A 12,449-nucleotide genomic window follows, 5' to 3' on the forward strand; every position below is an offset into this window, starting at 1 on the left:
TATCTGGTTGATGTTATTATTCCTCCCTTTGGCATTTCCTGGGCTTCCCTAGTGGCTCAACTGGTAAAGAATCCACCTGCAATGCGAGAGACCTGGGTTCAATCCCTGGGTTGGGAAGATCTCCTGGAGAAGGGAAAGGCTACCCACTCCAGTATTCTGGCCTGGAGAATTCCATGGACTGTATAGTCCATGGGGGTGTAAAGAGTCGGACACGCCTGAGTGACTCTCACTTCACTCACTGGGCGTGTCCTAAGCTTCAGAGTTTGTGTGTAAATGTATGCTTGCACTCTGGCTTGATCTGGGAGGTAGACCTACTCATGTCTGAGTGCAAATACCCAGACATGGAGTGCAGACATGTCCTGCACCTGGAGCCTTGGCCTGGAGGTCCTGTGTGTTAGCACTTTATCTCCTGCTCTGAGAAACGGCCAGTTGCAAGACAAGAAAAGAGATTTTCTTGAGTTTTAAATGAACGTGGACTCAATATATATAGTTTTTACTATTCAATTTCAAATCACTGACTTCCCTTTGCAAGCTTCCTTTGATTTGAATAGTGTTCTATTCAATATATTCAAACTATTTTTTTAAGTTTATTGGCTATGATTCTTGCTTCTGATAAGCACACTGTTCTATAATGTATATTGTAAGGAAAACTATGATGTCATCAGTTTCTTTTTCCTGTAAGATTTCCCTTTCTTCCCTCATAAAACAAATGACCTAATTTTTTTTTTCTGTCCTAGGGTATTGTCCCTCTTCTTTTAAAAAGGACCATTATGATTTTAGCAATGAGTTTGCATATAGTTTGATATGAGGTCAGTAATTTTCCCTAGGATAGGGAAATAGCATATTTTTAGGTATGCTGTCTGGTCATTTAGTAATCTTCTTCTCACATGGGTATGAGGGTTAGCAGTGTAACAACTTAGCAATGACCAGGAACATGTGGACAAGGTGCTTTTGTTTCCATGAGATACTGATAGCATCAGAGGTACTGCAGAGGAGTGTCTGCCATTACTATCGATGTGTGATTGAGTAGCAGATCAGAGTGAGTGCAGTCCTTCAGAGAAGGTGACCAGTATGTGAGTGATTGCTTTGGTCCCCTCCTACTGTCCTGGCCTTCGAATTAAGTTGGGGAAACAGAGTGAGTTTACAATGGATCAGTGGGTAAAGAATCTGCCTGCCAATTCGGGAGACACGGGTTTAGTCCCTGGGTCAGGGAGATCCCCTGGAGAAGAAAATGGCAACACACTCCAGTATTCATTCCTGTAGAATCCTATGGACAAAAGAGCTGGTGAGCTACAGTCCATTGGGTCACAGAGAGACCGGACTGAGCATGTGAGAGCAATGTAAGACAGTTCGCTGCTTTGTATTCCCAGTTTTTGTTCCACTAAACCATGGTAATTTCTTTCTGAAATAATTAAGTCTAACTTAAGAAAAGCAATGCCAAAGAATGTTCAAACTAGCACACAATTGCACTCATCTCATACACTAGCAAAGTAATGCTCAAAATTCTCCAAGCCAGGTTTCAACAGTATGTAAACCATCAACTTCCAGATGTTCATGCTGGATTTAGAAAAGGCAGAGGAATCAGAGATCAAATTGCCAACATCTGTTGTATCATTGAAAAAGCAAGAAAGTTCCAGAAAAAAATCTACTTCTGCTAACTGTGTGGATCACAACAAACTGTGGAAGATTCTTAAAGAGATGGGAATACCAGACCACCTGACCTGCCTCCTGAGAAATCTGTGTGCAGGTCAAGAAGCATCAGTTAGAACTGGACATGGAACAATAGACTAGTTCCAAATAGGAAAAGGAGTATGTCAAGGCTGTATATTGTCACCCTGCTTATTTAACTTATACGCAGAGTACATCAGGCAAAATGCAGGCTGGATGAAGCACAAGCTGGAGTCAAGATTGCTGGGAGAAATATCAACAACCTCAGGTGTGCAGATGACACCACCTTTATAGAAGAAAGTGAAGAAGAACTAAAGAGCCTCTTGATGAAAGTGAAAAAGGAGAGTGAAAAAGTTGGCTTAAAACTCAACATTCAGAAAACTAACATCATGACATCTGGTTCCATCACTTCATGGCAAATAGATGGGGAAACAGTGGATACAGTGACAGACTTTATTTTTTTGGATTCCAAAATCACTGCAGATGGTGACTGCAGCCATGAAATTAAAAGACGCTTACTCCTTGGAAGGAAAGTTATGACCAACCTAGACAGCTTATTAAAAAGCAGAGACATAACTTTGCCAACAAAGGTCCGACTAGTCAAAGCTATGGTTTTTCCAGTAGTCATGTATGGATGTGAGAGTTGGACTATAAAGAAACCTGAGCTCTGAAGGATTGATGCTTTTGAACTGTGGTGTTGGAGAAGACTCTTGAGAGTCCCTTGGGCAGCAAGCAGAACCAACCAGTCCATCCTAAAGGAGATCAGTCCTGAGTGTTCATTGGAAGGACTGCTGCTGAAGCTGAAACTCCAATACTTTGGCCACCTGATGTGAAAACTGACTCATTTGAAAAGACCCTGATGCTGGGAAAAAGTGAAGGCAGGATGAGAAGGGGATGACAGACGATGAGATGGTTGGATGGCATCACTGACTCGATGGACATGAGTTTGGGTATGTTCCGGGAGTTGGTGATGGACAGGCAAGCCTGGCATGCTGCAGTCCATGAGGTCACAGAGTCAGACACAACTGAGTGACTGAACTGAACTTAAGCTTACTCAAAGTCAATGCGTAAGGCTGATTTTTTTCTTGATATTACTTACTATTGCTTTAACAAAATTACTAAAACCGTAGTGTTGTCACTGTTTCCTCTAGAGACTCATATGAGAACCCTTAAAGGTAGTCAGGTCAGATAACATTATCACATTCTACAGATGAAGACCCTGAATTTGAGAGGCTCAATAATTGCCAGGTTGCAGAGCTGGATAATATTCCTTCAGTGATGACGATCTTTTTGAGACTCCAAATATGCCTCCCCGCTTGCAGTGCAAACATTTTACAAATAGCAACTAACTACATAGCATTGTTATACACATGCAGTTAGGTAACTAAGAATAGGAAATAATTAAAATAATTGTGCTTCATTTTTTTTCCTTGTGCACTCATTTCCTTGTGCAGCGTGCTTAAGTGAGAAAGATGTAATTTCCCTATTTCTTTCCACAGAATTTCCTAACATTTATCATGTCTGTCAGTGTTCTTATGGAACTGAACTTGATAAGGAACAAATCATTCAAAAAAAAAAAAAAAGGATGAAAAACTATCTCAGAACCTGAATGATGATGTAGCTCTGTGGCATGTTTTTATTCTCTTAACTAGATAATTATCCAGTATATTTTTTAGTTTGTGCTTGTATGGATCAGACCCTATAAGCTATTTTGCTAATTGTTTGGGAATGATTCCACCGGAGGACTTGAAAGAATTGATTCTTAGGCAATACCTGACTTAGCTTCAGTCTAGAGACTTGCCTTCCCCCCATGCTGAGGAAGACGAGTTCTGGCCACTGGGTTCTGCATGCCTCCAGTAAGCAGTGAAGTCAGGATCTCCTGCCTCGCTTTTCAAAAGATGTGATCTGATATACCACACTTCGTAAGATGCCTCCTATAGCCCCTTCCACTGCATTCCCCCGGGATAAGGTCAGCTTAATTTGGAATTGGGTATGATGAGACATACTTTGGGACAAAAATTTGTATATAATTGTACAATTGTGTGTGTATATATGTATTTTTTCTCTTATTTAAGATTTGTTCAATTGTGTCAGTTTTACCTACTTTCCTTACCTGTGAAATGGACATAACATTTCATGGCAGTTGAGAATTATTTTAGAAAGATTTAGATTCAGAGATGCTTTCTTGGCTGAAGGTAGTTTTTATTGACGTCACTGAAGTCTTTGCATCTGACCTGCCTTCACTAAACTCTCCAGCTACATATGCTTGGTTATAACATACTTACCTGCAGAAGGAAAATATTTTCTTTTCTGATTGTTTTTTTTCCCCCCAAGTGGGCTTTTCCAAAGCTAATTTATCTGCGAAGAGACATATGCTTTAGGTCTGTACTTGTGAATTTACCTTGGAAACATTAGGTCATCTTCAAATCTGTCAATGTGGCTTATAAACTTGGCAAAATGTTTTAATTAAAAGCTTCTCTGAGATTTGAAAAAAAAGGGAAAAAATGATTAGTATCAGTAGTGTTTTCATTTTCATGGTTGGTGTATTTATAGGTATATGTCACTTTTCATGTTGTATTAAAAGTATGTTGACTGTCTGCTAACAGTTCATCTCTTTTCTTCTGCAGCCTCCAAGTCTGTTATAAATAGTATGCTGCGGGACCCTTCTCAGATTCCAGATGGAGTTCTAGCAAATCAGGTCTATCAGGTATTAATCACAGCTGTCTATTTTCAGTGGCAATGCTGTTATCTGCCTAGCAGAGTAAAGGATTTTAAACCTCATTTAATTACTGTCATCATAAACTATCACTGAGGTCAGGGTGCACCATAAATGGCAATGCAATATTTGTGAGAAGAGCATTTCACTTTTTAATAGCTTGCTTTTATAGTGAATAAAAAGCATGCAATTTTTGTTTTCTGTGATTAAATCTGAACAGTCTTTTGATAGCTTTTTTTAAAAAAATTTTTTTAAGAAAAGTAATTACTGCTTTTAGTATATTGTCTGACAGTTTTTGTAGTCGCTCCATCCCAGACCCTTCCTCTTATTTGTCTGCAGTGCATCGTGAATGACTGCTGTTATGGACCACTGGTGGACTGCATCAAACAGTATCCTTTCCCATAAAATTTTAGGTGCACAATTGACGAGCTTAGACTCAGTGGAGGAGATGTGGCTAGCTTTAACCTGACATAAAGTTCTGCTTCACAAAACACATTTCATACTCTTCTATTTTATATTCAATCAACTGGAGGGTCACTGCAGACCATTCTTTTCTACAGCTTAAAAAAAATCAGATAGGCACTGGGAAGATGTCAGTTCAGCAGTCGCATGTTCTCATGCTTATTTCAACCTGCTTGGTTTTCAGTGAGTTTAAAGATAGAGTCACAGGCAGGTAGCACACTGTCTTAGAATGTATCTAAGCATTTCAGTGAACATTTTTTCAAATATGAATAAATTTCTATTTGAAATGAACCAAATTTAGTTGAGAATAAATTTTGAGCCTGTAGTTAAGGGATGATGCGATTAAACTGCCACCAGAGACCATCAGGTTTTAAAGGGCAGTAGATTCTTACTGCTTAGATGTTGATTATATTCTGAGCTGTCGCTTGGGTCCCTAATAAACATTTTTAGAGAAAACCAAGCTAATTTTTCCCTCTGGACTGAGTTTAAGGCTAGGAGAACAGATGTCCAGTCATTTTTCATTAAAGACATTGAAATTACTAAAGAGTTAATGCTTGCTTCATCAAACAGGATTTGTGTGTGTGTGTGTGTGTGTGTGTGTGTGTGTGCGTGTACATGCACACGTGTTTCAGTTGTTTCCGACTCTTTGTGGCCCCGTGAACTACAGCCTGCCAGGCTCCTCTGTCAGTGGGATTTTCTAGGCAAGAATACTGAAGTGGATTGCCATTTCCTGCTGTATGTTGGAATCTTCCCAACCCAGGGATTGAACCTGCATCACTTGTGTCTCCTGCATCGGCAGGTGGATTCTTTACCACTAGCGCCGCCTGGGAAGCCCAAATAGGAGTTGAGTGGACAGTAACTACTTTGTGAAGTAGGACCCTGTTAATCAATACATTTAGTAGTATTGTGGCAACACTAAGAATTTTTATAATCTTTGGCTAAAACATTCTGTGTAAAGAGTAAATAATTAGTAATTTTTAATGGAAATGATATCTACCTGAGTCCATGAGTCTTATATTTTTTAATAATACAACATGCCCTTCCTGGGTTTTATTAGCACAGATGGCACTGTGACCAGTTATGACTCAGTGGTTACCAATCAGGAGGCTTTTTTTAAGAAGCTTTGCTAGTCAAGTGTGTGTGTGTGTGTGTGTGTGTGTGTGTGTGTTTGTATTCCACCTTGTTTCATGAAGGCTTAGAGTTAGTGAAATTATTGTAAAAGAAAAAAAATGATTCATTTTCTTTTTTTCATGAAGTTAACCTTTGAAAAATAAATCTTTCAACAGAGCCCACTTTTAAGAATACTCAGTATCTATATTATAGCCCTTTGTATTTTATTCTCCTAATATGTTCTCAGTCTAACTTAATAAAATCACAGCATTGTTGTAAGTCCAACCTTTTATTAGACCAAAGTAAAACTATGCTTCCATTTTCAGTGTAAAATTAACGATAGTGTTAGAAATTGTTGGAATGCCAACCCCCACGTAGCCACAGTGATAAAGTTTAGCACATCCACAAAACAACTAACACCATCTTAGAGTATCTGGGGTGGAATTACATGTTAATTTTAAAGCACATAAAATAGTTAAAAATCAATTTAAAGTTAAGGTTTTAAAAGCATAATGTCTTTTGAAGGATTGCATATTGATTTTAAATATAACTATCTAATTATGTATGCATGGACTAAAGTATGAAGTCAACTGCTTTGTAAATGCCAGGAGGCTGTTTTTCAGTAATAGTTGAGATGCTTACGGGAAACTAGATTGCTGTATTGCTGGTGAAGAAAATGGCCTGTGAGGTTATTTACAAGTTTTGCCCCATGGTCACTGCCATACATCAATAATAGGTATTATTATAGAGAAAGTCTAAGTGTTTCTGCTTATGAAGCATTATAAATTCGGTCTGGATTTTTTTCCTTATATTTTTGCCATCATCCACTTTTCTTTTTTGGTTGTGCTACTGCCAGTAGAATTTAATGTAGTACCTGATTTCAATTGATAAAGATAATGATATACGTCTATAAATTGTATTCACTGGCTAGATTATAATTTCACAGCTCCATTATGCCTATCACTTGTAAAATTACTGTTTTTATAAACTTTATATTCTAGATTTTGTATTTTATACATGTTTATATCAAACAAAACATAATCAACATGTATATATATCTTTGCAAAGTTTCAAATTAGTGATTGCTTTTACCATGCAGAATAAAACAGGCTGGGGAGTTTATAGAGCATTGATTTTATCTTTGCATTGAGATAGTGGCAGTTTAATGTAACGTAAATACACTTGCTTAGCTGTTTTCAAGGCTGATCAACAGGAATTATTTTATTTCACACTGAATAAAAATGATTGGATTTTCATATGAGTGCAAATGCTATTTGTATGTTGCTCTGATAATTTGGTAATGTTTACATTGCTTACCCTTGGCAAATTACATCATTTTGTTAGAAAGAAAGCACACATTTAATAAACAAAATAGGTGCAGAACCTTTTACTCCATTATGAAAATGTTACATGTAGGCATTTGTGTAAGGAGAGTAAAGTAAATTGGTGATTTATTAATAAGACACCAAAATAGCACCCTAGATCGCAAAGAGTATATAAATTGTCATTGCTTTCTTTTTCTTTTGGTGTCTACTGTAGTTTTTCCTATATAACCATGTCCACCTACATGTTATTTTCCTGCCACAAGTTATATTCACAGACACAAAAGGTGTGAGAAACCAGCCACCTCAACTTTGCAAAGTGTGACTTCAGGACACAGATGTTAGACAAAGACCTGAACTGTGGAATAAGGAAAGATAATGATACAGGAAGCTTGATGTGCTCTGGATTTCACTCCTGTACCATCAGTTTCATGATTCAACATTTTAGATGTAAATAATTCACAGCAATAAAAGTGAGAGCACATTTATGTGGACTGGAAGTAAATTATTTAGTTCTGAAACATGGGATGCCCGTAGTAATGAGAGACCATTGAGAGAGATTCATCAGATGTCTTCAGTGGACTCTATGAATGTGTGAAATTTTATGATTTAAACATTTGTTTTCAGTGAGAAGTAAGCACAGTCCTGTGCATGGGGAGGAGGGACAACAGAAAGAAAAAGACAGTGATGAAGACTTGGGACTTGTTTTGATGATGTATATGAGTGGTCCCACCTCTTGAATTCTAAGATTTGAATAATTTCCACTTGTATGTATTGATAAATGACAGGATGATTGTCTAAGAATTTTACAGGTAATTTTTAAGCTTTATTTGATTTAAGTTGGATTCTTGTAGTGCATGATCAGGACTAAAGAATCTCTGTTAAGCCAAGGAGTGATAAGACCAGATTGACATTAGTGAGATGGAGAATTAAAGAATTACAGGCACACCTCATTTTATTGTGCTTCACTTTATTGTGCTTTGCAGATATTATGTTTTTTACAAATTGAAAGTTTGTGGCAACCCTGCCTTGAGTCGGCACCATTTTCCGAATAGCATTTGCTCACTTGATGTCTCTATGTCACTTTTTAGTAATTCTTACAGTATTTTAATGTTTTTCATTATTATAGTATTTGCTGTGATGATCTGTGGTATTATAATTACAAAAAGATAAGGACTCGCTGAAGGCTCAGGTGATGGTAGCAATTTTTTAGCAATAAAGTATTTTTTAATTAGGGTATATGTATTTTTTAGATATAATGCTGTTGAACACTTAATAGGCTATAGTGTAATAGTAACTTTTATATGCACTGAGAAACCAAAAAATTCATGTAACTTGCCTTATTGCAATATTTGTTTTATTCTGGAACTGAACCCATGGTATCTCCAAAGTCTGCCTGTATTACCAAACACCTTTGACAAAATTATAGTATGAGAATAGGATAAAACTCCTTTTCACACTTTGTACACACCAGAGGAGCCTGGTGGGCTGCCATCTGTGGGGTTGCACAGAGTCAGACATGACTGAAGCGACTTAGCAGCAGCAGCAGCATTAGCTAATAGCAATTATTTTTATGTAATTATTTTTAATATTTTTAAGTAGCTCTACAGAGGTCATAGATATAGGCTTTGCAGAGATTTTGTTCTGATTCTCTGCTCTGCCACACATTGACCACATGATCTTATATAAATTCCTTTTTAAGCCTTGGTTTCCTCATCTATAATATAAGGATAATAATAACTGTGAGGATGAAAAACATACGTAAATACACTGAAAATAACATACTTGATATATTGCCTGCCTCATATTAGCACTCAAAAAATTTATATGAGCATATGTATATATTTATATACATAATATAATGGTGAAAACTTGCACACACAAGAGAAAGACTTGAAACAGCCTCTGAACTGACGCACTAACCCACAGCCATTTACTGGGATGTCTTTCCTCCAGAGTACATATACTTCTCAACAAGTCAGTTGTTTGGTTCCCCAAGTCACAGAAGATCACCAATCATAGACTAGAAGTGAAGTGTTGTTGTTCAGTCACCCAGTTGTGTCTGACTCTGCAGCCCCGTGGACTGCAGCACACCAAGCCTCCCTGTCCCTCACCATCTCCCTGACTTTGCCCAAGTTCATGTTGATTGCGTCAGTGATGCCATCCAACCATCTCATCCGCTGACATCCTCTTCTCCTCCTGCCCTCAATCTTTCCCAGCATCAGGACTGGGAAAATAAGAGCTGCTAAATGCTGGCTTTGTGACAAGCATGAACTCACAGAAGATTTATGGGACTTTGTAAGACTAGAAATTCTTAGGGCAAAAGCTGGTTGGTATTCTCTACTGCACTTAGTGCTTAATAAATGGTCCTAAATTGAATTGAGGGGTTTTTAGCATAGCATAAAGGATGTTCATAATTACCTCTACTTTCCATTTCATCTCAAAGTATAGCCCTGGTATTAGCAATTTTTTCTGGTGGTATAATTCTACCAATGTTACGCTCCTTAACTAAGACTTCCCAGTGCCATTGGTCATGAGCATGAAGTCCTGCTGAGGGACTTGCTTCTGGAGAAAAACCTATCCTTCCTAGGTAAGTATTGCTTACGTCTTCTCCAGCATATATCTCCGTGAGTGCTTAAATATATATTTTTAAAAATCTTCCACTTGCAGTTATTATGTACTAAAGGAAAAGCAAATGATGACCGATGCTGTGCATGTTATCTTTTATTGATTTAGAACTGAGCAGGAACTCAGTTACCTAATCCCTTGTATATACAGCACATGCACAGGCTTACAATTAATATTTTATAGCATAAGTGGCTGAAAAAATACTTTAATATCTGTTGCAGTATTACTTTTGGTGTCATGAGATATTAACCATAATCTAGGCCTTATGAGAGAAGGAAACAAAAGAAATATTGTCCATAAAATGCTTTATATATTGAAAAGAATGGTTAGAAAAATTCATGTTAGGTATTTTTGTCTCATGTATGGAATTGCCTAGTACTTTCACTTGAAAATGAAATATTGAGCTTTTATTATTTTTATGCCAAAAGTGAATTGTCATCATATGAGTATGATTTTTTAAAATCTAGCAGGTATGTATGTGTTTGTCTGCCAACGTGGAATCTTATTACAGATTGTTATTTCTTTCAACATCTCTTAGGCATTAAAAAGTAAGCCTCAAAAGGCATACATGTGATAACTGATCATAGCAACCATAAAGCACTCTACCAGGAATTAGATCCTCTTCTTCATTTTAAATGTGGTAATTTTTCAAGGTTCTATACAGATTGTATTATTGTACACATCTATTTTAAATTAAGAGTTTGCATGGCGTATTTTTTTAGGTTAAAAAAATTAAGCGATATTGGATTACATAATTTTTGATCCAAAATGAACAAGACTTAGCCAAGGGAAGTCAAATGATCTTATGTCAAATTGGGAAAGGATGTTGAAAACAGTCCTGTAAGAAATCTGTTTTAAGTCTTAGTATTCAGTATTTTTATTAATGACCTGAAGATTTGAGTTGAATGTGTTGTAAATGGTTGATAATTTTAAGAGGGGGTATACCATAAATATTCTCCAGTAAGAGTTGAAGACACCTGATAAATTAGGAAAGTGGCCTCAGATTACTAAATTAAATTTTGATATGTAAAAGCAACAAGTTTTTTTTTTTGTATAAGAACAACAACTGAAATATTCAGTGTATGGAGAAGAGTGAATTAGATAGAAATTACCTTTTAAAATCTAATGAAAAATCTGGTGTATAATGCCTTCAGAACCAATTGGAATGAATGTCCTGTGTTGCATCATGGGGTACTTTGTAGACTATGAAGTTCCAGTAATATTATAAAGTATCTGATCATATTGAGCACTCAGTGGCCAGTAACGTGTGGCCAAGTGTGTTGTTTGAAGCCAGCAACTGAGCAGTCATATTTTCAAGACCACTCTCTTGGCACCATCTGCTTAAGGGTAGTCAAGCCCTTGGCACCGCTTCTTTGCTTAATCTAGTTTTTTTCTGCTTCCTTCCTAAAGACTGGAAGACCCAAACAGGGAGGAAGAGCAAAGGGCCCACCCTTGGCTTAAACTTAGTCCCAGGTGCTTGACTCCCTTGATTCTAGGAACTGAAGGTGCTAGACTGCGTTGGCCACCGCTGACAAAGGCAGTGCAGAGGCACAGAAGGGAGTCACTGCGCTTTGCTAACAGGTTCAGAAAGGGGATTTAAAATGGAACAGGCTCATCTGTTCCTCTGCACTCTAGGATCTAACAGTAATTCTTTTAGTGAAGCATACCAAAGATGATCCTTAACTCGTATTTAGCTCTCTTTATGTAACCTCAGTCCTGTTTTGAAGCATTTCCTCATTAGTATTCAGAGAAATTGTTATTCTCTGCATTTTAAGCATTTTAATGTTGTACTGAATTAATACATGTTTATTTATGGTTAAAACCTGAAAACCCAAAGCCTCTTATGGAGTATCATTATGGGTTTGTTCTTTTACCTTGTAAATACTCCCTTCACAATGAATAATCAGATCTAGATTACTGTACCAGGTAAATTTAGATAAATCATCAAAAACATAGGTATGGAAATAGATTACTAATCTCATTTTATATTTTCTTGTTTTCTTGTGTACGCCTTGAATTTTGTTGCAGAGACATTGCAGGCATGTTTGTTTTACTTTGATTTTTTTTTAAATAATTGAAAGTAAAATCAATCAGTCCCTCTGTGTCTCTTTCTTTCTCCCTTTCTCTTCCCTTCCCTCCTCCCCTCAAATCTGGACTACTTTCAAAAGACAAGGATTCTTATCATTTATACATTACCCCTTCTTAAGAATTATGACCTCCTGAAATTTTTTATCTTATTTAAAATTTTCCACCTATTGTGCTCTATATGTCATTTTATAAAATACGTATTTTATCTGACATCTCTAAAACCGAGAGTTCAGATAGAAGAGAAAAATAAAAATAAATTGCTTTTATCATAACCCTAATAATTTTCTTAAATTTTCTTTATTCATAACCACATACTGAACAGTTGCCATGGCACAGGATTTGTTGTTCAGTTGCTAAGTCGTGTCTGACTTTGTGACCCCAAGGACTGCAGCATGCCAGGCTTCCCTGTCCTTCACCATCTCCAGGAGCTTGCTTAAATTCATGTCCACTGAGTC

At 37.0% G+C, this 12,449-nt stretch overlaps 1 protein-coding gene across 7 annotated transcripts in view; it reads left to right on the forward strand.

The window, feature by feature from the left end:
• The window catches only part of CDIN1 (CDAN1 interacting nuclease 1), a 235,312-nt gene that overhangs the window by 100,445 nt on the left and 122,418 nt on the right, over positions 1–12,449 (forward strand). For all 7 annotated transcript variants that reach the window (XR_009739083.1, XM_061430702.1, XM_061430698.1 and 4 more), the window contains 3 exons: positions 4,296–4,375; positions 4,724–4,773; positions 9,801–9,868. Coding sequence is in view for 6 of the 7 variants with exons in the window: in XM_061430702.1 (XP_061286686.1) it covers positions 4,296–4,375; positions 4,724–4,773; positions 9,801–9,868 (198 nt within the window). In the remaining variant the exon portion in view is untranslated. The remainder of the gene's footprint in view (positions 1–4,295; positions 4,376–4,723; positions 4,774–9,800; positions 9,869–12,449) is intronic.

The sequence above is a fragment of the Bos javanicus genome, chromosome 10 (genome assembly GCF_032452875.1).
Source record: "Bos javanicus breed banteng chromosome 10, ARS-OSU_banteng_1.0, whole genome shotgun sequence".
Lineage (NCBI taxonomy): Eukaryota > Metazoa > Chordata > Mammalia > Artiodactyla > Bovidae > Bos > Bos javanicus.